General features: G+C 43.1%; 1 protein-coding gene and 1 pseudogene across 1 annotated transcript; one reads left to right on the top strand and one right to left on the bottom strand.

The window, feature by feature from the left end:
• The first annotated feature begins 10,472 nt into the window (after window positions 1–10,472).
• On the top strand, window positions 10,473–11,450 carry ORYCUNV1R1633 (vomeronasal 1 receptor oryCunV1R1633). Its single transcript, NM_001167318.1, has one exon. The coding sequence runs from the start codon at window positions 10,473–10,475 to the stop codon at window positions 11,448–11,450; it is 978 nt and encodes a 325-aa protein (NP_001160790.1).
• ORYCUNV1R-PS1572 (vomeronasal 1 receptor oryCunV1R-ps1572 pseudogene) lies at window positions 24,648–25,339 on the bottom strand (annotated as a pseudogene).

A 25,660-nucleotide genomic window follows, 5' to 3' on the forward strand; every position in this document is an offset into this window, starting at 1 on the left:
CACGGCTGAGCAGAATTGATGGTATTTAGCTTCCAATCTCTGGTTTCTACCCAAAGAGTCTGTGCAGGCTCACTTTCTCCTGTGGACTCCCTCTGGGTTGCCTAGGCTACTGAATTGTAGCGCCTCAGTTCCTTAGCTCTCTCCTTTTGTCATGTATATCCAGAGTGGGGCCTGCTCTTTGTCCCTTGCTCCCCTTTGCAAGGTTGGCAGAGAGAGAAACTCATCTGTACCAGTACCCCCCCCACCTATTTATTTTCCTTCTCTCCTGTATTCAGTCTGGTGAACCTTCCCACCTCAAGCCCGCTTCCCTCTAGATTCTGACCGCCATTTCCCAGCCAATGTCTTTGGTTACTGAGCTCACCTCCCCTTCCAGCGCCGATGTGTGGACTCGGAGCCCTGGGCATCCCTGCTCTCCCCGCTGGTCATTTGTCGATCCCAGAGAGGTTTAAGAAATATGATTCTATATTGAATGGGGGAAGAGTTGGAAGCATTTCCACTAAGATCTGGAACCAGACAAAGATGTTGTCCACTTTCACCATTGCTATTCAGTATACTTCTACACTTTTGGCCAGAGCCATTAGACAAGAAAAAGAAATCAAAGGGATATAAATTGGAAAGGAGGAAGTCAAATTATCCCTGTTTGCAGATGACGTGATTCTATAGATATGGAAACCAGGGTTCATGGGGTGTGGTTCAAAACATTATCTTAAACTCTGTCTACAGAATCAGAACGCCACTGAAATGGAAAGGACTCTAGAAAGAGGAAATCAGTTTCCATGACATAAAAAGGAGGATTTTTTTGTCTTTGCTTTTGTTTTTGTTTTGTAACTTTTTTTTTTTTTTTGGTCCCAAGTGAATCATCAAATCGGTAACTGATTGATTAAGGGAATGGAAGGAACTGCTTAATGGATTAAAAGTGTTTGTGGAGCCTAAAATCCAGGGCTAATTTGGTGGAGGGCGACTGGGCATGGCCATATCTACTAGAAGATATTAAGGATCTTAGATGGGAGAGAAAGTGATCAAGTTCATGAGAAGGTCATGGTGACAGCCCCTGTGGTCCTTGGGAGCTGCTTTGGGAGTTTCTCACTCATATGCTTCATCTGCAGGATCCTCACGTAGCAGAGAGTGCAAAATTAAGTTTAGAAAATGAAATGAAGTCACTTGATACTAAAGATATACTGAGACTTACGAAGCCTGCTAGCGGGGACCTAGGCAGGACCCCTGTGAGGGCAGCCAGCAATACACGTTCTAGTCTCCCGGGCAGGAGGCTCCATCCTTTCCAAACTCAGGACATGTTCTAGGGCAGTCCTAGAAGGTACATTGCTCCTCTGGCCCGAGAGCAGCTGTTGGATTTCACTCATGTCCTTGGGCCCCAGGGTACCACGGTATGGACTTTCTACCCATGACCACTCAGGCAGGCTGGGTGATTTGCTAGTATTTTGTTGATGATTTTTCATCTGTGTTCATCAGGATTATTTTGTGTTTTTTTTTTCCCTTGTTTAGTTGTGGTATCAGGATGATGCTGATTTCATCGAAAGCACTGGGAATAATTCCTTCTTCTTCCACTTTCTGGAATACACTGAAGACAGCTGGTATTAGTTTTTCTTCAAATGTTTTGTGAAGATTGGTAGAGAAATAGCCCCCAGGATTTTCTTTGATGTGTGTATTAGTCAGCTTTTTATTTTTTTAAGATTTATTTATTTATTTGAAAAGCAGTTGTAGAGAGGTAGAGAGGTAGAGAGGTAGAGAGGTAGAGAGAGAGAGAGAGAGAGAGACAGGATGGTCTTCATTCCACTGGTTCACTCCCCAGATGGCTGCGATGGCCAGAGCTGTGCTGATCCAAAGCCAGGAGCCAGGAGCTTCTTTTGGATCTCCCACACAAGTGCAAGGGCCCAAGGACTTGGGTCATCTTCTACTGCTTTCCCAGGCCACAGCAGAGAGCTGGATCAGAGGTGGAGCACCTGGGAATCAAATTGGCACCCACTTTGGATGCTGGATCTGTAGGTGGCGGCTTTACCTGCTATGACATAGCACCGGCCTGTCTGCTTTTCACTACTATGACAAGTTTCTTATGAAAGAGCGAGGTCTATTTGGCTCATGGTTTTGGAGGTTTACAGTGCAGTATCATCTGGGCCTATTGGTTTGGCCACCTGGTAAGCTTGGGGTCTGGTAATGGCAAGAAGGTGTGCAAAGGAAAGAGAGGCTTGGTTCTACTAGGCTTTTATAACCAATACTCTCAGGAGAACTGTCTTCTGAGGGCATGGTCCCCCTCAGGGACCAGGGACCTTCCATCCAACTGAAGTCACCTCCACAACACCATAATTGGATTAAGTTTCCAGTTGTTATGTCTGTATTTGCTCAGAAGTCATATCCTATTCAAATCATAGGATTCTCCCCCTGGCTCCCCTTACATGCCTCATACAGTCATTCCATGCCCCATAGTTACTAAGTTTCAAATCAGTCCAGCATTAATTCAAAAGTCCAAAGTCTCAGTTGAGATCCAAGACAAACTCCTCCAGTTGTGAACCTGTAACAATTGCAAGGTACATACTTTCAAGATAAAGTGGGGGTCAGGCACAAAGTGTACATTTCCATGCCCAAAGGGAGCTAACAGGCAAGTATAAAGGTTTAATAGACCAAAGAAAGCCCAAACACTAGCAGGGCAAGCATTAAGTTCTAACGTTCTGTGTGATAGCCTGTGGTGGGTGAGTTTCCAGAGGCTTGGGCAGCTCTGCCCCTGTGGCTTTGCCAGTCACTCCTCATGCTGCAGGTCTTGCAGGTGGGTATTTTATCTCTGCAATTCCTCTAGGTGCTGCCCTGGAAGAGTCTTGGCAGCATCCCTGACCCATATTTCCACTTCGGGGCTACCTTCAGTGGCTCCATCCCTGGGACAGGTCTCTGCCTGTAGCCTCAGCTTGTCTGAGTTACCTTTGAAATCTGGGTGGAGAACTCCATGCATCTGGGGCTCTTTATCTGATCCTACACCTGTTCCAATCTCTGCCTGTATACTGATGCTGGTGGCTTTCCCAGGTTGCACAGCACACTGCTTTCAGCTTTCCTGGGTGGTCATCTCATTGTGCCCCTAGCTCTCCCTCCCTGTGGTTGGTACTGCAGCTTTACTCCCACAGTTTGCTAAGTGCTACTCCATCAGGGGCTCCCATCTTGTGGCCATGCTTTCATTTGACAACTCAGTGGAAGGTGCTATGACATCATAACTCTTGTATTCTGAGTACCTTCAAAACCAGCACCATATGGATGCCAAAGGCAATGCATCTCACAGTCACACCCGGCCCCCTGATTGAATGAGGCTCAGCCCTGGAGTGTTTCACTGACTTCCAAATAGAATGAAAAATCACTGTTAAAAGGAGAAGGAAAAAGTTTGACTCAAGGACAAGAAGTAAACAAGATAAGGATATGAGACTGTACAACCTTGGGTGAACACAGAGGCTGTTTGGGGGAATAGAGGGCACCCTCTGTTCTTCAAACAATGTTCTAATCAAATCATGTGGGAATATGGCCCTGGCCAGGGCAGTTCACGGACAATTTTAAAAACATCTGCCTCTGGCTGATTGGCAAGTACTGCTAAGGTTAAGGTCAGGTAAGGGATTACATAAGGAAAGATATAAAAGTAAGAAGAAAAACAAATGAAGGTGGTATGATTGCTTCCCAAATGCTACATGCATTGCCCATGATGCCTTATTCCGGTGCAAGATGGGAGTCTTTGTAAATAAATCTTATCTTTCTACTTTCATGGGTATGTGGATGTTTATTTGTGAATTGAGCCTCTAATATTGAAGTCTGTGCATAGCTCTTGGCCATATCACTATCTTTAAAAACATGACTGCAGGGATAAAAACCTGAGGCAGTTTTGGGAGAGCTCTCAGAAAGTGTCTGGGGGTTTAACAAAACAAGTGAGACTTTCCAGGCTTCTGGGCCTATGATGTGGGGGGAAACTTGAAGGTCTTTCTACCTTTGTTTTTGCAGATTAGCAAATAGCTTCCTTTTATTTCTGCTCATCTCTTTATTTTTTATTTATTTTCTTAGCTTTTATTTATTAATTTATTTGAGAGGTAGAGTTATAGACAGTGAGGGGAAGAGACAGAGAGAAAGGTCTTCCTTCCATTGGTTCACTCCACAGTTGGCCACAATGGCTGGAACTTCGCTGATCTGAAGCCAGGAGCCAGGAGCTTCTTCCCAGTCTCTCATGTGGGTGCAGGGGCCCAAGGACTTGGGCCATCTTCTACTGCTTTCCCAGGCCTGAGCAGAGAGCTGGATTGGAAGAGGAGCAGCCGGGACTAGAACCGGTGCCCATATGGGATGCCGGTGTTGCAGGCAGAGGATTAACCTATCGTGCCACAGGTGCCGGCCCCCTCTGCTCATCTGTTCAAGAAGTAGTTTCTGCACCTCACTTCCTGACCCAAGGTTTTTCTTCCTTTGCTGACTTCCTTCCTTTGTCTCTCTCTCTCTCCTTCCTTTTCCTTAAAAATTTAAAGGTTTATTTATTTATTTGAAAGACAGAGTTACACAGAGAGACAGAGAGAGAGAGAGAGAGAGAGAGAGAGAGAGAGAGAGAGATTTTTCTGTCACTGGTTCACAATCCCAAAATAGCTGCAATGGCTGGGGCTGGGCCAGGCTGAACCCAGGAGGCTGGAAGTCCATCCAGGTCTCCCACGTGGGTAGCAGCCAGGTACTTGGGCCATTTTCTGCTGCCTTTCAGGCACATTAGCAGGAACGGAAGTGGAGCCGCTGGGACTCAACATAGCACTTGCTGTAGACAGTGGCTTAACCCTCTGAGCCAAAATGCTGGCCTGAGGCTGCAAATTTTCCAATCCTGTCTGTTCTGCTGTATTTTCTGATTCTAACTGTAAGACAGACTGAAGGCAGCCAATAACAACCATGGTGCAGACTGAATACATTGCTGTTTTGAAATCTCATGTGCTGGGGCTGGCGCTGTGGTGTAGCAGGTAAAGCTGTTGCCTGCAGTGATGGCATCCCATATGGGCGCTGGTTCGAGTCCCGGCTGCTGCACTTCCAATACAGCTCTCTGCTATGGCCTGGGAAAGCAGTAGAAGATGGCCCAAGTCCTTGGGCCCCTGCACCTGCATGGGTGACCTGGAAGAAGCTCCTGGCTTCAGATTGGTGCAGTTCCGGACTTTGCAGCCATCTGCAGGGTGTACCAGCGGATAAAAGTCCTCTCTGTCTCTCTGTCTGTGCCTCTGTGTAGCTCTGACTTTCAAATAAAATAAATTTTTTAAAAGAAATATCATCTGCCAAATAAACCAGTCCACCATTTTTAAGTACAGTCTTCCATATAGTCTAAGGACAGGGACACAAGGCTCTGCCACAGCATTAAAAGGGTGTTAAGACTGAGTTTTTAAACTTCCATGTATGAGGCAGAACATACGGTATTTGTTTTACTCCTACTGGCTTACTTCACTTAACATTCTATCCTCAGATTCCACTCATTTTGCTGCAAATGTCAGGGTTTCATTTTTTATGGCTGAATAATATTCCCTTGTGTCTATGAACAACACATTTTCTTTACCTGTTCATCTGATGAGGGGCAGCTTGGCTGAGTCCACATCCTGACCCCTGTGAACAGTGCTGCACTGGGAGCACTACACACATTTACATGTATGTGCACTGGGTGTGCTGTGCAGACTGCAGCCTTTTGCTCCCCATGGTGAGTTGCCCTCACTAAGGCGTCCAGTAAAGTGTTCAACAGTAGAGGACATATGGGTCCCCAGTACTTTTTCTGACTTTACAATGTATCCATTTCAACTAGACTTTTGCAGTTTGCACAACGTATCACACATTATCTCCAATGAGTTTTAAGTATCAGTTCTTGCTCTTCCTTTCCCTTGTCACTCTCTCTTCATAGCACTCTTGGTGGTGCAGTTTAGGAGTCTGTGAATGAGGCTTGTGAGACAAATAACTTCTCAGGGCAGTGCAGAATCCACTGGGACTGTCAGTCTCAGTCCCTTCAGGCTCAGACCTCAGTGTTCCTGTCTCACCCATGGGAGCCCCTTTCTGCCCCAGGGATGATGGGGAAGGGGGTGCCTCCACTAACACTCCACCTGTCTCTTTGGAGATGCTGACTCTGAACCAGAAACTTTTAATTGTTTAAGGGAATTTGGAACTGGTAAAACTTTTTCAGACATACTAAAGCTCTTTAGCCTGCCATGTCATTGTCACTACAGGAGAACTTGGTGACTGTAGTCCTGTGGGAGGTGAGGTTACAGAATCACCAATGATATTTCTGGGACTTCTGGCCAGTATCCTCCTACATTCATGATAGCTAAGGTGCCTGTCAACCTGAGGTCCCCATCCCAGCAGAAGGAAGGATACCAGGCAGTATTTCCTCCCTCAGCCAGAGGGGCAGCATCTGTCAGGGCAGCAGGAGCAGGATTCTTGGTAAGTACTCTTGCATGGAAATGGGAAGCTTCTGAGGCAGTACATGATGTAGTGTCTAAGTCACAGACAGGAGGAAGAATTCCCGAGGTGCTGGCAGATTGCAGGCACAGACCGGACACACAGCCCCTATACTGAACACTTAATGTTTGCTCTTCTAACTCAACATAAACTTTACTGATAATTATTGCTGGAATTAGAGCCAATCTGTAAAGATATCTGCTTTTCCTGATGTGAAGGGCTCTAATTTGAAGATTAGTCTGATTTGACATTATCATAAAGAAAGTACAGAGAAATTTTCATGATTAATGCAGTTTCTCTATGAAATTCTGTGCATCTGCTAATGAATATGCTAGATATAACTTAATCACCCAGCTCTGCATAAAATATCAAGTAATTGGTAGTTTATGAGATAAAATGATCTTTCTCGAACAAGGATGTGTTGAAATTCACTGAATCAGTTTAATTATAGCTCTACATGAAAACCTTGGTGGTCTGTTGACATTGGTGGCAATTTTTCTTCTTGAAATTACTGAAAGAGCCTTTCTGACAATTAAGCTCCCTCTTGAAGGTAGAGGATGGCAGGAAAAAATATTTAGCCTTTTCCAGTGTTAAATACACGGGATATTCAAAATGTTCATGGAAAAAAGCACATTATCTTTCAATCAATTTTTCATAAATTTTTTGAAGTCACCCCATAAATCATGTAATGTTTTTGCTTGTTTAAAAATGCTCTAAGGTCTTTTGTATCATTTTTCCACTTTAAATTATTCCATGAACATGTCTCCAGTATCCACTTGAATACTTAAATTGTATTTTATTATCATTACTAAACCACACATTGAGCAGAGAGTCAGTGTTTTTCTAAAATATTGAACATAACTATATGCTTTCTAAAGAATATTAATTGATTTTCTCTTCAGTATCTTTTCACTTACTTATATCTCATGTCACATAGCTTAGGACAAATCCCACTATGGTATAACTTAAATGGTTGCAATAATTGGCAACAAATGAAACATTAACTTTTACTGTTACCCTAATGTGGATCCATTCTCAAAATTATTCAGTGTATCTGAATTTTATTAGAACATCATAATAATTCATGTTATACTTTTCTGTAGAATAAGACATAGATGACAATAAAGTTAAAATGATAAAATATGTAAAATAAAATAAATTTAAGACAAGGTACACATATATTTGCATTATTTAAAGTCCCCAGACTGGGAACCAGGGTAACAAAGTGATGGTAATGTCAACTTTACAACATTAAAAAATGTTACAATGTTACAACTAAAGGCTATGTTAGTTCAAAGCCAGACTCTACCAAAATTTACATAAGCCATAAATATCTCAGTGAGTACAACCTCCTGTAGTTTAAAAGACAAAACCATAGCAGTGCTTAAGTCACACAGTTATGAAAGTTACATTAATAGGGATATATATATATATATATATGTATGTATATATGCATCAGTGACACAGACCTCCACACTGTAAGTGGTATTTAAAGATATGAATTAGTCTTGGGAATGATCTTAACACTAGAGAACAACTATGAGAAAAAAGTTCTTATGGGAAAATAATGTGGTATTTTCTCATTTAATCCTCTATGAGGAAATATTCACATCTCGTGTTTTTATAGAGAATCCTCTATAAAATATTCATATTCATATTCTTAATAGAATATGAATATTGAGCCTAGAAAATAACTGAATGTCTTAATGAAAGTTGGAATAATCTACCTTTTCCATATTACCATTAGGACACCAGTAAATTTCTCCTTAATTCACTACTCAGTGGATACATGATAGCATTTAGGTGACTTCTTGAATCCAAAGATGCACAGAACCTCACAGTTCTTCCACTCTCCATCTTCCTTCTTTTCTCATTTTTTCATAATATGCACTTTCCATTAACTTTTAGAAACCCCTTATATACATTTAACTGAATGCTCAGCTCTATTTGACAATATGTAATTTTAATGAAACATCTTATGAAATTTAGTAAAATCACACACACATATATATACATACATATATATTATCCAGCTGTTCATATTATATAACCCATGCTTTCATACTTCAGCAAAATGTATGAGAGTGCTTCAAGATGTTCACAGAAAACTAAATTAAAAGATAAACTGTGCAGTGGGCATTTACCCTAGTGTTAATGATTATATCCCACCATCAGAGTCCTGGGCTTAATTTCTGGTTCTGGCTCCTGGCTCCAGCTTCTCACCATTACAGAACCTGGAAGGCAGCAGGTGATGGTTCAAGACTTGGGTCCCTGCTACCTACATGGGAGAGCTGCCTGCCTGGCTCCCCACACTGCTCCTGGCCACCAACCTCATTATTTATTGCTTTAAATCTAAGTTTTCTGTTCAAGTAATCCTTGGTCATTTTCCCTCAAAAAGACCTTTCACACTTGTTATTTATTTATATTTTTTAAATATTTATTTTATTTATTTGAAAGACAGACTTACAGAGACAGGTAGAGACAGACAGGGAGGTCTTCCATCTGCTGGTGCACTCCCCAGATGGTTGCAATGGCCAGAGCTGCATCGATCTGAAGCCAGGAGTGGGGAGCTTTTTCCGGGTCTCCCACATGGGTGCAGGGGCCCAAGGACTTGGGCAATCTTCTACTGTTTTTCCAGGCCATAGCAGAGAGCTGGATTGGAAGAGGAATAGCCAGGACTAGAACCAGCACCCATTCAGGATGCTGGTGCTTCAGGCCAGGGCTTTAACCCGCTGCACCACAGTGCACGCTCCATACACTTCTTATTTTTATTTCTATTTCATTTTTTTAAAGATTTATTCATTTTTTATTTGAAAGTCAGAGTTACACAGAGAGAAGAGAGGCAGGGAGAGAGAGAGGTGTCTTCCATCCAATGGTTCACTCCCCAATTGGCCGCAATGGCTGGAGCTGTGCAGATCCGAAGCCAGGAGCCAGGAGCTTCTTCCAGGTCTCCCACGTGGGTGCAGGAACCCAAGGACTTGGGCGATCTTCTACTGCTTTCCCAGGTCACAGCAGAGAGCTGGATCGGAAGTGAACTGGCACCCATATGGGATGCTGGTGCTTCAGGCCAGGCATTAACCCACTGTGCCGCAGCACTCGTCCATCTATTTAATTTTATGCATGTTGTTTGTGATCTTCCCTTCATTGTGAAGTATAATACAGTTTTTATGTATTGATGCCATGTTCTGCATGCTAATGATATTTTCCCTTTAGTTTTACCTACTGTCATATGTTTTTTATTCATTACTTAGGTTTTACACGTATTGTACATCTTTACTCTGTGGTGAGTTGCCCTTACTAAGACATCAAGAAAGTGTTAAACATTCAATGCCCCTTGTGTTCTTTGTGACTTTAGAACTCCATTTCATCTGGACTTTTCAATTGACTTGTACACAGTTGAACAAATGGTCTCTTAGAATTTTTGGTATCAGTTTTTAAAATTATGTTTTCTTTGTACTCTTCCCTTGTCAGGTTCTGTGTGTCCTGCAGTTCTCATAACATTCTTGATGGTGCAGTTTAGGAATCTGGAGAAAGGCAGAGAAAGATTTGTGGGGGAAATAACTTCTCAGAGAAGTGAAAGACCCACTGGACAAGGGGCTTTTACTGTCAATCTCTCCAGATTTAGACCTCAATTATCACTGGTTCCTCCATGTGAAAACCCTGACTGCCCCAGGGATGATGGAAAAAGGAGACATCCCCACTAAAGACTCCTTCTGTCTCTTTGGAGCTGTTCACTGTGAACCAGAAACTTCTATGTGTTTCTGGCAATTTGGAACTGGGAAAATGTTTTCTCAGACATACCAAGGCTCCGAAGCCCACACTGTCATGCACCCTACAAGTGAACTGGTAATATTGGTCTTGTGGGAGGTGAGGTCACAGAATCATCAACATATCAGAGTCTGGCCATGCATGATGGCTGATGTGTCTGTCATCCTGAGACCACCACCATGGTAGCAGGAAGAACACATGAAGAAACACCCCCAACTCACGTTTTCATGCAGAATCCTCTACTTAGGAATACTGAGCCTAGAAACAATAGGATGGCCACAATGGATTTGAGAATTGGAATAATCTCCCTTTTCCTGGTTATCCTTGGAATTCTGGGGAATTTCTCACTCGCAAGTCACTATTTGTTCCTCTACTTCCATGGGCACAGGTTAAGGCCCATAGATTTGATTCTCAAGCACCTGACTGTGGCTAACTTTTTGGGTATTATTTTGAGAGGAATCCCAGAGACCATGGCAGCTTTAGGGATGGAGTATTTTCTCAGTGATTTTGGGTGCAAACTCATTTTCTACATCCACAGGGTGGGCAGGGGTGTATCCTATGGCTGTGTTTGCCTCTTGAGTATTTTCCAGGCCATTACAATTAGTCCCAGGAACTCCAAGTGGGCAAAGCTTAAAGAAAAAACTCCTAGATATATTAACATCTCCACTATCCTCTGCTGGACCCTGCACTTGCTGGTAAATGCCGTTTTTCCTATACGTATTTCTGGCAAATGGAAAAATACAAATGCCACAGAGAGGTTGGATAATGGAGTCTGTTCTTCTCCACCTTATGACAAAGTCATAAACTCAATCTTTGCAGCATTGTTTTCCATTTCTGATGTCCTATGTTTGGGGCTCATGCTCTGGGCCAGTGGTTCCATGGTTTTCATCCTGTACAGGCACAAGCAGCAGGTGCAGCACATTCAAAGATCTGACATCTCTTCCAGGTCCTCTGCTGAGACCAGAGCCACCCACAGCATCCTTGCCCTGGTAAGCACCTTTATGTGTTTCTATGCGATCACTAGTGTCATCCAAGTGTTGCTGGCTGTTTTTCATAGTCCCAGTGTGTGGCTCTTCTCTCTTGCTACTTTAATGGATATATTTTTTCCGACTGTGTGTCCATTTGTGATCATGACCCGTAAATACAATACTTCCAGAATCTACTCTACCTGTTGTGGAAGCAATATAAAGTCACCAACTATCATCAGAGAAAAGACCCATGTGTTGTCTGTTTTGTGCTGTATCGAGTAACTGGTTCATTCAACTCTTGCCATATTCCACCCAAATGAGGAGGAATCTGACTCAACTGCATTCTGGGCTCCCTAAATCTCTCCTTTCACTCTTGTGCACTTCCTCCAATCCACCAGCACTGTATGTATTTTAAGGTATAACCTTCCTGTTCTTTACCAAGGCCTTTATAAAAGGGCTCACTTTCATGAAATTGCTCCATTCCAATAGGTCTTTGTGACCAACTCCTTATGAATTTTGTCCATGAATAAGAGCATGACCTGAAGCTATCAATGAAATTCTCCCATATGTGCACCATCTCTGGATGAACAATGAGAACACTTTTCAGTTAACTAAAACAAACAGGCACCTGACACATGAGCCAATGAGAGCTTCTGACCTTTAATTTGAAAACTGAGAGGTTCAATTCTAGGAGGTGCATGTGGAAGGTCTTTCTGCATAAAAGCTCCCTCTGCCTAACTGAGTGGATCTGAGATCTTTTTGCAGTTTGTCCTTGAGTCTCCCTTGCTGTCCATGCTTTCCTTCATTTCCAATGTCCAGACTTCCAACTCTTGTCTTTGGAAGATGGTGCCCAAGCTGACCCAATTTCCAGGACAGCAGTGTCCTTTATACTGTATGTCTAAGGCAGCCTCCTTTCCTTCTGAGGTGGACCTGTCCTGAGGTCCATTTCATTTTGCAGTGGGATAAGAGGAAAATGGTGCTGAGTTCTTCAGAAATCTGCACCAGGACAGGAAGGAGCAAGGGAGTATTTAGCAGGCAGACAGGAAGTGCCCAGGGACGTGTCTTTGGTGGAGCAAGGAAATCTTATTTTCAAAATTCAAAATTTTATACTTTTCAGGTGTGTTTTCAAACTTATGACTATTTCTTTGTTTACATCATTTTCATTTAAATTACTTAATTTGTTCAGTTGTCTTATGTTTAATTTTGTTAACTTCTTAAAATGCAATTTTAGTTTTCTTTGTTTTAGCTTTACTTCCAAATAATATATAATGTGTACAGTTTACTAAGCATACAATTTTGACATTATAGATTTTTATTGAAATATTTTGTGGGTTAGTGAATGACACATATCACATGTGTGAATGGAAATATGATATCCTGTTAGTGTTCACATTATTTAGCTCATAACTTCACACATATGTGAAGTGTACATATTGGACTTTTAAAAAATTAGCATATGGTATGAAACTCAGGTAGGAACAATTGCTCTGGGAATGCCACAACATGTAAGCCATAGCAGCACAGAAGAGGTAAACAATAGCTCTTCAAGTCAGCAATAAAAAATGTATCCAGCCAGCGCCGCGGCTCACTAGGCTAATCCTCCACCTTGCGGCGCCGGCACACCGGGTTCTAGTCCCGGTCGGGGTGCCGGATTCTGTCCCAGTTGCCCCTCTTCCAGGCCAGCTCTCTGCTGTGGCCCAGGAGTGCAGTGGAGGATGGCCCAAGTGCTTGGGCCCTGCACCCCATGGGAGACCAGGAAAAGCACCTGGCTCCTGCCATTGGATCAGCGCGGTGCGCCGGCTGCCGTGCGCCAGCTGTGGCGGCCATTGGAGGGTGAACCTTCCATTGGTTCACTCTCCAATTGTCTGCAATGGCTGGAGCTGTGCCAACCCGAAGTCAGGAGCTTCTTCTGGGTCTCCCACGCCGGTGCAGGGGCACAAGGTCTTGGGCCATCTTCCATCTTGTTGCAACTTCATCAGGCCATCTTCAGCTGTTTTCTCAGGTGCATTAACAGGGAGCTGGACTGGAAGTGTAGCAGCCAGGACTTGAACTGGTACCCATATGGGATGCTGGTTTCATGGGCAATGACTTAACCTTCTGTGGCACAATGCAGGCCCCTCTTTTAAAAATTTTTTAGATTTTAAATGATTTATTTGAAAGAGTGACAGGTAGGGAGGGAGGAGGAGAGAAAGGGCATGAGTGAAAGTGAGCTAACTAGCTTCCATCTGCTGGTTCAGTCCCTGAAAGGCCTCAGTGGTTGGGGCTGGGCCAGGCTGAAGCCAGGAGCCTGGAATTCCAACCAGGTTTCCCATGTGGATGGCAGGGACCCAACCACTTGGGTCATCTTCTGCCGCTTTCCCAGACACATTAGCAGGAAGCTGGATGGGGAGTAGAGCAACTGGGACTTGAAATGGCATTCATATGGATTTTGGCATTGCAGGTAGCACTTCAACTACTGCATCACAGTCAGCCCCTGGTTTTCTTTTCTCTCTCTCTCTTAAGATCTATTTATTTATTTGAAAGGCAGAGTTAGAAGGATAGGGAGAGGGAGAGGGAGAGGGAGAGAGAGAGAGAGAAAGAGAGAGAGACACCTTTCATCCACTGGTTCACTCCCCAGTTGGCTGCAATGGCCATAGCTGCACCAGTCCGAAGCCTGGAGCCAGGAGCTTCTTCCAGGTCTCCCATGAGGGTGCAGGGGCCTTCTTTACTGCTTTCCCAGGCCATAGCAGAGAGCTGGATTGGAAGTAGAGCAGCTGGGACTCCAACAGGTGTGCATATGGGATGCCAGCACTGCAGGTGGTGGCTTTACCAGCTACACCATAGCACTGGCCCCTTCTGTTTGTTTTTAAACAGTCAACAAAGGAGAAACCATGGGGAAACCCATTTTTCTGAGCACAACATTAAGTAATAAACATTTCAAGTTAAACTGAAAACATCCTGAAGCCATCACATTTCAAATTAAATAATAATTCTGTGTTTAGCTGGGCACTCAAATTGGGTAAGTGAAAAGAGCCATGTCAGTACCCACATTTCTACCTATCCTTATATAAGTGCAATGGTTTGTTTTCCAAATTACTAAACAGAAATATCTGATTGTTACCAATAACTTCCCCATACAAATGAGAAGAAGAGACACATTCAGATCTCTGTATAAAGCCAAGCAAGCTGTATATAAGCAAACATTTAAAGAGTCTTCTAGTGAAATATTCCTTTACAAAAAAGGTGAAATCCCTGTGCTGTGTTGACTAAAATGTTATGACTCCTCGAATGTCTAAGGCTGGCTCATGGAAACCCAATCAGCTGGTTGGAGCTGCTGGCAGTTGAGAAGCTGCTGGCACCAATGCGTGGATAAACTATTGTAATATTTCTTCTTTACCCCACCTCATTCCTCACATGCAGACTTGAACTTTCCAGTATTTGGGTTACTGGTTTAGCATATGCCAGGAAAAACAACTTTGTAGTCATCAGGATGTTAGCCAAATGCATATCATTTACTTGATCATAATTACTGGTGAACAGTGGTCAATAAACAGTTCTGCATTCCTCTAAATAAAGAAACATCAACAGGGCAGGTTTTCTGGCACAATAGGTAAAGCTGCTACTTTCAATGCCAGCATCCCATACTGGAGCACTAGTTCGAGTACGGGCTGCTCTGTGTCCAATCCAGCTTCCAGTTAATGTGCCTGTTAAGGCAGTGGAAGATGGCCCAAGTGCTTCAGTCCCTGTCACTCACATGGGAAACCAGGGAGGAGTCCCTGGCTCTGAGCTTCAGCTTGGCCCAGACCTGGCTGTTGTGGCCATTTGGGTAGTGAGCAAGGGGATGAAGATTCTCTCTCTGTCTTCCTCTGTTATTCTTTCAAATAAATAAGTAAATAAATCCTTTTTAAGAAGAGGTCACTGGGTTTTAATAATAATGAACATTATACAAGTGTTAAACTTACAGGTATTTGTAAAGTTTTATTACATTAAGTATCTTCATTATAATTTACTATGTATATAATGCTCACTATAATTTATTATATATAATGCTCTTCTTATATTTAGAATTAATCCATTTTAGACTTTTTTTGCTCATTTTCTACAATGAAGGTCTCAAAGTATTGAATGTGTGGGCTATGTATGTGCTTATATCTATGTGTGCACTGACACAAGGGTGTATTTGCATGTTTATTTCTGTGTGCACATGAAGATGGATGTGCACTGGCATTTGTGTGTCTCTGTGTAGGTGCCCACTTGTACACTTGCGTGTGCACTTTTCCCTCTGGCCCTCAGTTTCTGCATATATGGATTTTGCCTTGTTCACACAGGAGTGCATAAAGCATTCCCTTTTGAAGGGTATCTGATCCTACAGAAACTGAGTGAAAGCACTATTTAGTTAAAGCTTAATTAATTTCTATTTATTTAAAATTTTGTTTAGTACTTTGTAGATTAAGCTGACATGTGTGAAGAAATTTTTGGATGCTTACTTTTGGAGCTCTTTTCAGGAATGAGAAAACAGCTGATATGTAATGAACACAGGCAAAAATGAACAATAGCGAAGCAGTGCATTATGAGACGACTAAACAAAGAGAAGGAATAAAATAGAGAGCAGCAAGTAAAAGGAGAGGGGGTGGAGAAGAGCTAGGACAAAAGAGGCCAAGAATGAGCAGGAGGTGGGAGCTGGAGGGGAAAGTGGACAGAAGACACCTGTGGCCACTGCATTTAAAGAGGGAACATCAGAGTGAGAGAGGAAGCAAGATGTGGAGTTGGAGAAAGAGGAGGACTGGGAGAAAGGTATAAAGCAGAAAAAAGGGAGAAAGATGGAAAATAAGAATGGAGATTGTATACATTAGCAAAAAGATGGATGAGTGTGTGTGTGTGTGAGAGACGGAGAGAGAGAGGGAGGGAGGGAGGGAGAGAGAGAGAGGGAGGGAGGGAGGGAGGGAGGGAGAGAGAGAGGGAGGGAGGGAGGGAAGGAGGGAAAGAGGGAGCGATAGGAGGAGAAAAACAGTAGTAGAAAAAGAGAGTAAATGGGGAGAGAGTGGAAAAAGGTGGAGTGAACAAAGAGTGTTTGCAGCTGCAGTGTTGAGAAGCCTAGACGGAGAACACCTGGAATCAGGAGAAACTGGGGAGGAGGGGGATGAGAAGGGAAGGTGTGGTAAATGAAGTCAAAGGTAGAACTTGACATAAACAGAGTGGAGACAAGACAGGGAGAGAATGGGCTGAGGAAAAGAGAGGGGAGAAGGCTGGGGGAGAGGGAAGAAGAAGGAGAAGGGGAGGGAGGAGAGAGGGAAGACGATGGAGGACAAGATGTGGGGGTTTGAAATGGCAGAGAAATAAGAGAGAAGGAAAAAGTGCATCATTAAAGGAGATGGGATTAGAGTTAGGAGAATGCAAGGAGAAACATGGGTGAGACACAGGGAGAAAACGACAGAAGACTGAAAGTTGACTGGAAGAGAATGAAAGTGATTCCCAGGGCTTGTTGTTCATTGATTCACTCTAATGGATGGGAATATATATGATATAAAGATCAACTTTAAACTGTGATTTCTCTGTGCTACATTTTCTGACTTACTGCAGAATTATAATTACTTAAAATATTTTCCAATTTCTTTCTTTCTTTTTTTTGAAAGCCAGAGTTAGACAGTGAGAGAGACAGAGAGAAAGGTCTTCCCTTCATTGGTTCACCCCCAAAATGGCCACTACAGCTGGCGCGCTGCGCCGATCCAAAGCCAGGAGCCAGGTGCCTCCTCCTCGTCTCCCAAAATATTTTCCAATTTATCTTTGGGGTTACTATTCAGCCTGGAGTTATTTCAGTAGGGGTTTTTGTTAATATGTAGACCCATCTCACTGAATTCAGAAAATAGAGTGTCATGGGTCAAAGAGTATGCTCTCAAAACTCAACTGTTGAATTCCTAATTCCAGTACTTCACAATGTTCTTCTATATGGAAATAATGTCCTTGCAGATAAAATTAGTGAAGATGAGGGGTTGGCACTGTGGTGCAGTAGTTAAGCTCTGATTTTGAGGCTGGCATCCCATATTGGAGTACTGGTTCTAGTTCCAGCTCCTTCACTTCTGATCCAGCTTCCTGCTAATACACTGGGAAAAGCAGTGGATGACAGTTCAAGTGCTTGGATCCCTGCCACATAGTGGGAGACCTGGGTGAAGTTTCTGGCTCCTGGCGCTGACTTGGGCCAGCCCTGGCTGTTAACTCTGTCACTTTGCTGTTCAAACAAATCTCTGAAAAAGACAAGGTTATCATGACACCATATTGGATTTGAGTAGTTCCCTCCCCACCCCCACCGTGACCCCTGAATATTACTGTCAGTCTCATAAAAAAAGAAAAACTTGGACAGAGACATTCCCAGAGAAGGTCATGTGAAAAGGAAGGCACCAAGGCCTGCCAGCAGGGAATTGGCCCTCTTCCACACCACTCAGAGAATGCCACCATGCTGACCTAGGGCATCTAGCTTTCAGACTGTGAGGCAACAACTTTGTTGTTCCAGGTCCCCACCTGTGGCACAACTAGGGCAGCCCCTCCAGGGAATATGTGCATTCTGAATGACTTAAAATATGTGGAATATCCAAGATGATGCTTTGTTATGGCCTGGGACGTGGTCATTTACAGGCGGGAATTATGATGAAAGCACTTGGAAATCCCATTAGGGGTAGGGGGTGGCAGAGATGTCTATGCCTCCATGGGGCTAAGACTACTGAAGGATTAATTCTCACATTCTTCATTCTGATCAAATTTTTATTTCCTTGTTACATTACACTTCCCCACTACTTCTGAGAAGGGATCTGCTTCTCCTGGCAGTTCTGTCAACTGCTGTGCTGTATGTTTCACAGCCAGAGCATGGATTGAAGTGCAGCTGTAATACATTACCAAGTTAGTCCCAATCACTGGAAAGATAAACTGCTATCTCCCAACTATAAAAGCTGCTGATTCTAAAGAGGTCAGGTGGAGAAGAAGAAATGAAAACAGTTCTGTAAACCATACATGCAGAAACAAGTTTCATATGGTTGAGATACCTAGAAGTATAAAATTTTGGAAAAACACAAATACTGATTTCAGCACTGTATTATGAAATGATAAATCAAAGGACAAAATGATCCCCAAATTCTTTTACTTCTCCTAAATAAAAATTATATATGCATTTATACATTGAAAGAGTCCACGATCCCTCTGAAACACAGAGAATGTGTCAAGTAAATATGTCAATATGTAAAATACATCTATGAGATTTAAAGTCCTTCAATTCAACAAAGCACATTTAGACCTATGAAACAGGATAAAGGTGCCAAATGGAATCAGACAATTGACTGAAAAGATAAATGTAATGATCGATAACCATTTAATTCCTGTTTCTGAGTAAAGGATGTCAAAGATCAAGTATGGATGACACATTCATTTCACACTTCAAATCACAAAACATAAACCTGCCTTGAGGCTGGCACTGTGGCATGGTGGTAAAGCCCCCCACCTGCAGTGCTAGCATCCCATATGGGCACCAGTTCGAGTCCAGGCTACTCCACTTCCCATCCAGCTCTCTGTTGTGGCCTGGGAAAGCAATAGAAGATGGCCCAAGTCTTTGGGCCCCTGCACCCGAGGAAGCTCCTGGTTCCTGGCTTCAGATCGGTGCAAATTTGGCCATTGCGGCCAATTGGGGAGTGAACCAGCAGATGAAAGACCTCTCTTTGCCTCTCCTTCTCTCTGTGTAACTCCGACTTTCAAATAAATAAATAAATCAATAAATCTAAAAAACCCTCAAAAAAACAAAAAACCATAAACCTCTCTTGGCACAGATGTTACTAAGGGCTTGTAGCTGTAGAGCTGCCAGCTTTCCAGAATTAAAGGGGGAGAAAGTAAATACATATAAATGTAGCTGCACCCACAGTCCTGTGGACTGAAATGGTGACTGGAGGCCTAAGTCACTGGAATGCTAGCCCTGTTGTAAACACACCTGCAGCCAGTTCCTAGGTAACAGGACCTTCCAATGAACCTCAACCATGGATAGAGAAACATCTCCTGTACCTGCCACTGCAGGAGGAGTGACTAGCAGCCCACTGTTTGCCTCCCTGTGCAGACAGTAACAGCCCATGTGGGAGTGAGTACAGGGAGGTACTCTATCTCCTTAGTCTGTTAGCAATTGCCAAATTGTTCCTATTTTCAATGAGACACTCTTCAATTTTCAACGTGATTGAGATCCACACATAAACCTGTTTGGCACAGGTATTCACCCTGTGACAAGTTTAAAACCTGTAACCAAACTCAGTCTCTCTGAGCAGGGCCAACTCAGGTGGTTGATCCATTGATTTCTGGGTTTAAATCCTTCATTTGATGAGCTGAATAAACTTCAACTACTGATTTTTCAACCAGATGAAGATTATTTAACAGTATACACACATGGGAATGACTGCACATTGATATTTGTTCTGATTATAAACAAATACATGGTTTTTATTATACTTACAGAACATATTAAAGGTCTAGCTTAGCATTCAATATCTGTAATGTTTATGTTCAGTGAAACTTGAATTCACAACTCAGTATATTTTCCAAGTTACTTTCCTGTGGCTGTCTTGGGGTTTGGTCACTTACTAACACAGCAGGTTTACAATCACCCCTGATTGTGGTCAGCAGGAACCTGAGAAGTTGCAGGTCTGTCTTCTCCCTCTCAGAGCTGTGGGAGGAAGGTGTGCTGGCTGAAGACTCCCACTTTGTCCCATCCTGGGGAGGAATGGGCTTCTGTCCTTCCTTGGACAAGCTTTGAGTTTCTCCTTGGTTACAGGATGGGCTCTGGGTACCTGGCACTGTGGCAGTGATGAGCCAGCGCTTCGCAGGGCAGCCACAGCTGCCTGGGTGGCCATGGGCAGAAGGCACACCGTGGGGCACAGAGGCCCCTGGACAGATGCTCCCAGTCGGGAGGGTCTGCTCCTGGACCACGAACTGATCAGTGGCCCCAGAAATAGGTCTCAGGGTGGTCAGTCTGCTGAGGATTCACCCAGAAGGGCTCTCCCAGGGCCGCTATGGCCACCATCACTATTCTCATTGTTCTTGCAGTGATCAATGTCAGAGATGCTTCCTGTCTTCGTTTCTGACTGAATTCTGTGTTCAGCTCTAGCTGAAGCATGTGGGTGAGAAACGCACCAAAGCAGCTCCCCAGAACCCCAGCCCAGGGTCTCACTGGGAGCCTTCCTCAAACCCCACCTGGGCACATGGGAGTGAGTGGAGACCTGCCTTCCTGGAAGCAGAGATGAATCCAACTGTCCCCACCCCTGGGCTTGTCCCTGACTGAGTGCCTTTCCTTCCAGACTGAAGAGGCTAGAAACCTGGAAATCTTCCACTACCGATCAAGCTAACATTGCTAGCAACATGTTATGTTAGTCACATGAATTCTCCAATATGGCATAGGCTGATAACATATGAAAGTCTCCCAAAACAAACCTGTTAAGTCCAGTCTAGTCATCAGAAAGATATCAGGCAAACCCAACTCCAGAGATAATCTGCACATCACCCTGGACAAGCCAAATTCATGGAAAACTAGGCAAAATGGAACACGGACCAGGGGCAAGGGAGCCTGGCAAAATGTGAAGACCAAACATAACCTGACATCTTGGCAAAAGCATTGCCAAACACAGTGTGCACTCTGCTTAATGGGATAGGACCAGTGTCCCAGTTCTGCCAACTGTGCCACCGTGAAGCTATTAACTTACTGAAAACAGATTGAGTGGTATGTAGAAGTCTCCACATAATCTTTGTAACTTTCTGTGAATCTAAAATAATTCCCAAGTAGCAATCTACACTAAAACTGCAATCAATTATAATTTAACAACAAATACGTTGTATTAAGCTATTTTCTATATTTGAAATACCCATTTTGCTCCCTTGTTTCCAAAACAATAAAATTCCTCATTAAATAAAATGGATTAATTTCTTTTCCTTCCAAACTGCCACTCCTCTCTTGCTCCAACCTTGATGAATGATAACTGTCTGTGTTTGGAACTCTTATTGATAATGCCATTTTCGTCAAAGGTTATGCAGCACTATCACCTTCTTACAAAGATCCAAAATGCCATTTAATTTTATCCTTATCTCATATATGAATATCTCTTTAGTGTTTGCTGCCTACCTGCACTTAAATATACAGGTACCATATACCACCTTTTCTTTGTCCATGCATTTGATGATGGACACCTTGGTTGATTCCATATTTTGGCTGTTGTGAGCAATGGAATATTATTCAGCTATAAAAAGAATAAAATTCAGGGCCAGTGCTGTGGCATAGTGGGTAAAGTCACTGCCTGTGGTGCTGGCACCCATATAGATGCCGGTTCAAGTCCCGCTTGCTCCATTTCCCATCTAGCTCTCTGCTATGGAATGAGAAAGCAGTGGAAGATGGCCCAAGTTCTTGTGCCTCTGCACCCGTGTGGTTTCTGGCTTTGGATCGGCACAGCTCTGGCTGTTGCAGCCATCTGGGGAGTGAACCAGTGAATGGAAGACCTCTCTCTCTGTCTCTGCCTCTCCTTCTCTCTCTAACTCTTTAAAATACAATAAATATTTAAAAAAGAATAAAATTCTGTCATTTACAACAAGATGGTTGCAACTAGAGGACATTATGTTGAGTGAAGTAAGCACACAGAAATAAACACTTTATGTTTTCTCTTTTTTTTAAAGCTTTTTTTTTTTGACAGGCAGAGTGGATAGTGAGAGAGAGAACAGAGAGAAAGGTCTTCCTTTTTGCCGTTGGTTCACCCTCCAATGGCTGCCACAGCTGGCGCGCTGCGGCCAGTGCACCGCGCTGATCCAAAGGCAGGAGCCAGGTATGTTTTCTCTTTTGTGAGGGCTCAAATTAAAAAAAAAATCTAAACACAAAAACAAAGTGTGTATGTTTTGCTGCAAATAGTGTTTTGTTAAACTTTAAGATCTTTGTCAAATTGTTAAGTATCTACTATAGTTTAAATCATCCGTGACTATTTTAAAACTTACTATATGAGTGAAATGGACATCCTTTCATTTGATTGTTGTTTATAGCCCTTACCTATATTCTTGCTGAATTATGATCTTTTTACTTTTTATTTTTGACTGTTTATTGACTGGGGCATTAAGACTTTGTTTTAGAGGAGCATTAATATATTATTTCAAAAAATAAAAAATATATATACTAGATGACTCTGTCTCCTGCAGTTCATTATTTTGACATGGAAAGATCATCTATTTCCATAAGCCTTGTCATCTTAAATGACCATAATTACTCTTAGAAAACTCAATATTCACAGCGTGGTTTCTAATGCCTCCAGTAACTAAAACAGTAGTACCCACACCCTGTGGGGAGCAACTGAGACTAGACTAAGTTACTGGAATTAAGACTTATTCTATGCATCTGCTCTCCCACAATATGGCGCTGAGAGAGAGACCAAACAACTTCTACACAGCTGCCTCTCGCCAATTTGACAAGCTGCAGGAGCTGATCCTGCTCCTGATTGGAGGAGAGCAGCGTGCTGGGCGTGTGGGCAGCAGAGTTGGGATTGGTGGAAGAGGTCTATAAAGGAGGAGAGAGACAACATGCACCAGGAACATCTAAGGGGAACATCTGAAGGAACACCTGAGCAGCCCCCGAGAGAGCCGGCCGGTGGTGTGCCGCTCCTCCACGGAAGCGGGCAAAGTGGCAGGGGGAGCTGCCCCTCCACGGAGGTGGAGGGGTCAGCAGCCAACCCGGGAAGGGCCGAGCAGACAAAAGAACAGCACAGGGTTTAGTGTTGTTCCTCTGCGAATGGGGGAGCGACAACCCCCTAATGCCCCAGACTCAGGCCACTTAAATTATAATCCAGGGCCACTTTTTTTTTGAATCAAACATGGTATTTATTCTGTGCAAATTTTTTAGAAATTCATGCAGTTTTTTCATATGATTTTCTGTAATTTTTTTAAAGTTTTATTTAGTAAATATAAATTTCCAAAGTACAACTTTTGGATTATAGTGGATTTCCCCCCCATAACCTCCCTCCCACCCACAACCATCTCCTCTCCCACTCCCTCTCCCATCCCATTCATATCAAGATTCATTTTCAATTATATTTATGTACAGAAGATCAATTTAGTATATACTAAGTAAAGATTTCAACAGTTTGCACCCACACAGAAATACAAAGTATAAAGTACTATTTGCATACTAGTTATACCATTAATTCACATAGTACAATACATTAAAGACAGAGATCCTACATGGGAAGTAAGTGCACAGTGACTCCTGTTGTTGATTTAACAATTGACACTCTTATTTATGACATCAGTAATCAGCCGAGGCTCTTGTCATGAGTTGCCAAGGCTATGGAAGCCTCTTCAGTTCACCAACTCTGATCTTATTTAGACAAGGTCATACAGGGCCACTTTTTCCCACACAGATTTTTGAAAAAACAACTTGCATGCTATCTCATTTCATGAAATTGTCCTTATAACCCTATGCCCAGATAAGCCATGGTGAAATAAGCAATTTAAAAATTTCCATTCTCTGCCTGTTTTCTCACAACTTTTTTCCTTACTAACTGCACTTTGAACTTATCTACTCATTCGTAAAATGGTGTTACATATGCTTTGACCTAATATGCAAGATGGCTACTGTTATTGGAACAGAACCCCTTTCAACTTTCTGTGCAACTGGATTGGTAATAACAGTGCTTAAGATTTTGTGATGGGTGAGTAGACAAATGACTGAATGTGGTGAAAATTCAATTCAAGTTTTTCTGATGAGATGGAGAAAACATGTTTCTTCTACAGCAGACACAGCAAAGCCTGGATATACTGGGGTTACAACTTATGAGAATAAAAGGGCTGGCAGCTGGAAAACAAGAATTGACTACAGCAAAGGTTTTTAGCAGCCACCAACTGTGATTATGAAAAGCTGAGAAATGAATATAAATAATAGAAGAGAGGGAATAAAAAGATACAAATGTGCTCACCAGTGTGGGGAGCAACCCGGACTGGACTGAGTTACTGGAATTAACTTATTCTATGCATCTGCTCTCCCACAATATGGCACTGGGAGAGAAGAAAACAGCTTCTACACAGCTGCCTCCAGTTCAGCCAATAAACAGCAGGACCTGCTCCTGATTGGAGGAGAGCAGCGTACTCGGCGTGTGGGCAGCCGAGTTGGGATTGGCAGAGGAGGACTATAAAGGAGGAGAGAGATGGCATGCACCAGGAACATCTAAGGGGAACACCTGTGCAGCCCCCGAGTGAGCCGGCCGGCGGTGTGCCGCTCCCCTGCGGAAGTGGGGAATGTGGCCAGGGGGAACTGCCCTTCCACGGAGGTGGAAGGGACAGTAGCCAACCCGGGAAGAACCAGCAGCAAACCCGGGGAGGGCCGAGCAGACAAAAGAACAGTGCAGGGTCCTGTGTCGTTCCTCCACGAAGAGGGGGAGCGACATAATGGTGCCATGACTCGGATATGAAGCCTAGGCAGGGCTTAGTGTCGTTCCTCCACGAAGAGGGGGAGCGACACACCAGGGCAAAGATACTTTTGGTAGCTCTGGCTTCAGGAGAGGGTCTATGAGAGGCAGTATTTCCATGAATGTGTTGCACCTGCTGCTTGTGTCCATGAATCCACTGGACAAGATCATGAGCCCCAAACACAGAACATCAGGCAAGGATGTCAATACTATATATAGGGTGTCTATCATGTTTTCAAAGTTTGTAACAAAACAGTACCCTAAATCTCTAGTCCCTGTGATGTTTTTGTGGCTCCCTTTGCCAACTATATATACAGGGACTCGGATACTTAGCAGCATGTGCAGGATCCAGCACAAGACATTGGAGGAACCAACGTACTTTAGGGTTGTTACTTTAAGCTCAGCATATCTGAAGTTCCTGGGGCTGATGGTGATGGCCTGGAAGACACTCAAGAGGCAGACAGTGCCAATGGACACCCCTCTGGATACTCTGTGGACATAGAAAACAAATTTGCATCCAAAATCACTGAAAAAATATTTCATCCCAAAAGCTGCCAAGGTCTCTGGGATTCCTTTAGAGATAAGGACCAAAGAGTTGGCTACAGCCAAGTGTATGAGAATCAAATATGTTGATTTTGCCCTGCATCCACTTAAGTAGAGTAAAATATAATGATATAAGAGGGATAAATTCCCCAGGATTCCAACGACAACCTGGAAGAAGATCATTCCGAATTTCAAATCCATAGAGGTTATTCTGTTATTTTAGAGTTCAATAATCACATCACAAAGGTTCTGTGTAGAAATATGAGTTGTAAGTTACATTGTCATGAAAGAGCTAATAAAAATTTCTCCATTTAGCATTACTTCCTCCTAGAAATACATCTCTAAGATAGATGTTTATTTGATCAACACTTGTATATCTCCAAAAAATTTGGTGTGCTTCTTGATATACAATGTACAGTCTACCAATTATAACCTATTTAATATTTATAGCTCTCTGAGTTAGAAACCAGTATCAATCTCCTTTTGCTGATCAAGGTATCTTAGCTAGAAGAGGTATAAGTG

The sequence above is a fragment of the Oryctolagus cuniculus genome, chromosome 18 (genome assembly GCF_051225735.1).
Source record: "Oryctolagus cuniculus isolate XC-2025 breed Fujian yellow rabbit chromosome 18, ASM5122573v1, whole genome shotgun sequence".
Taxonomy (NCBI): Eukaryota; Metazoa; Chordata; class Mammalia; order Lagomorpha; family Leporidae; genus Oryctolagus; species Oryctolagus cuniculus.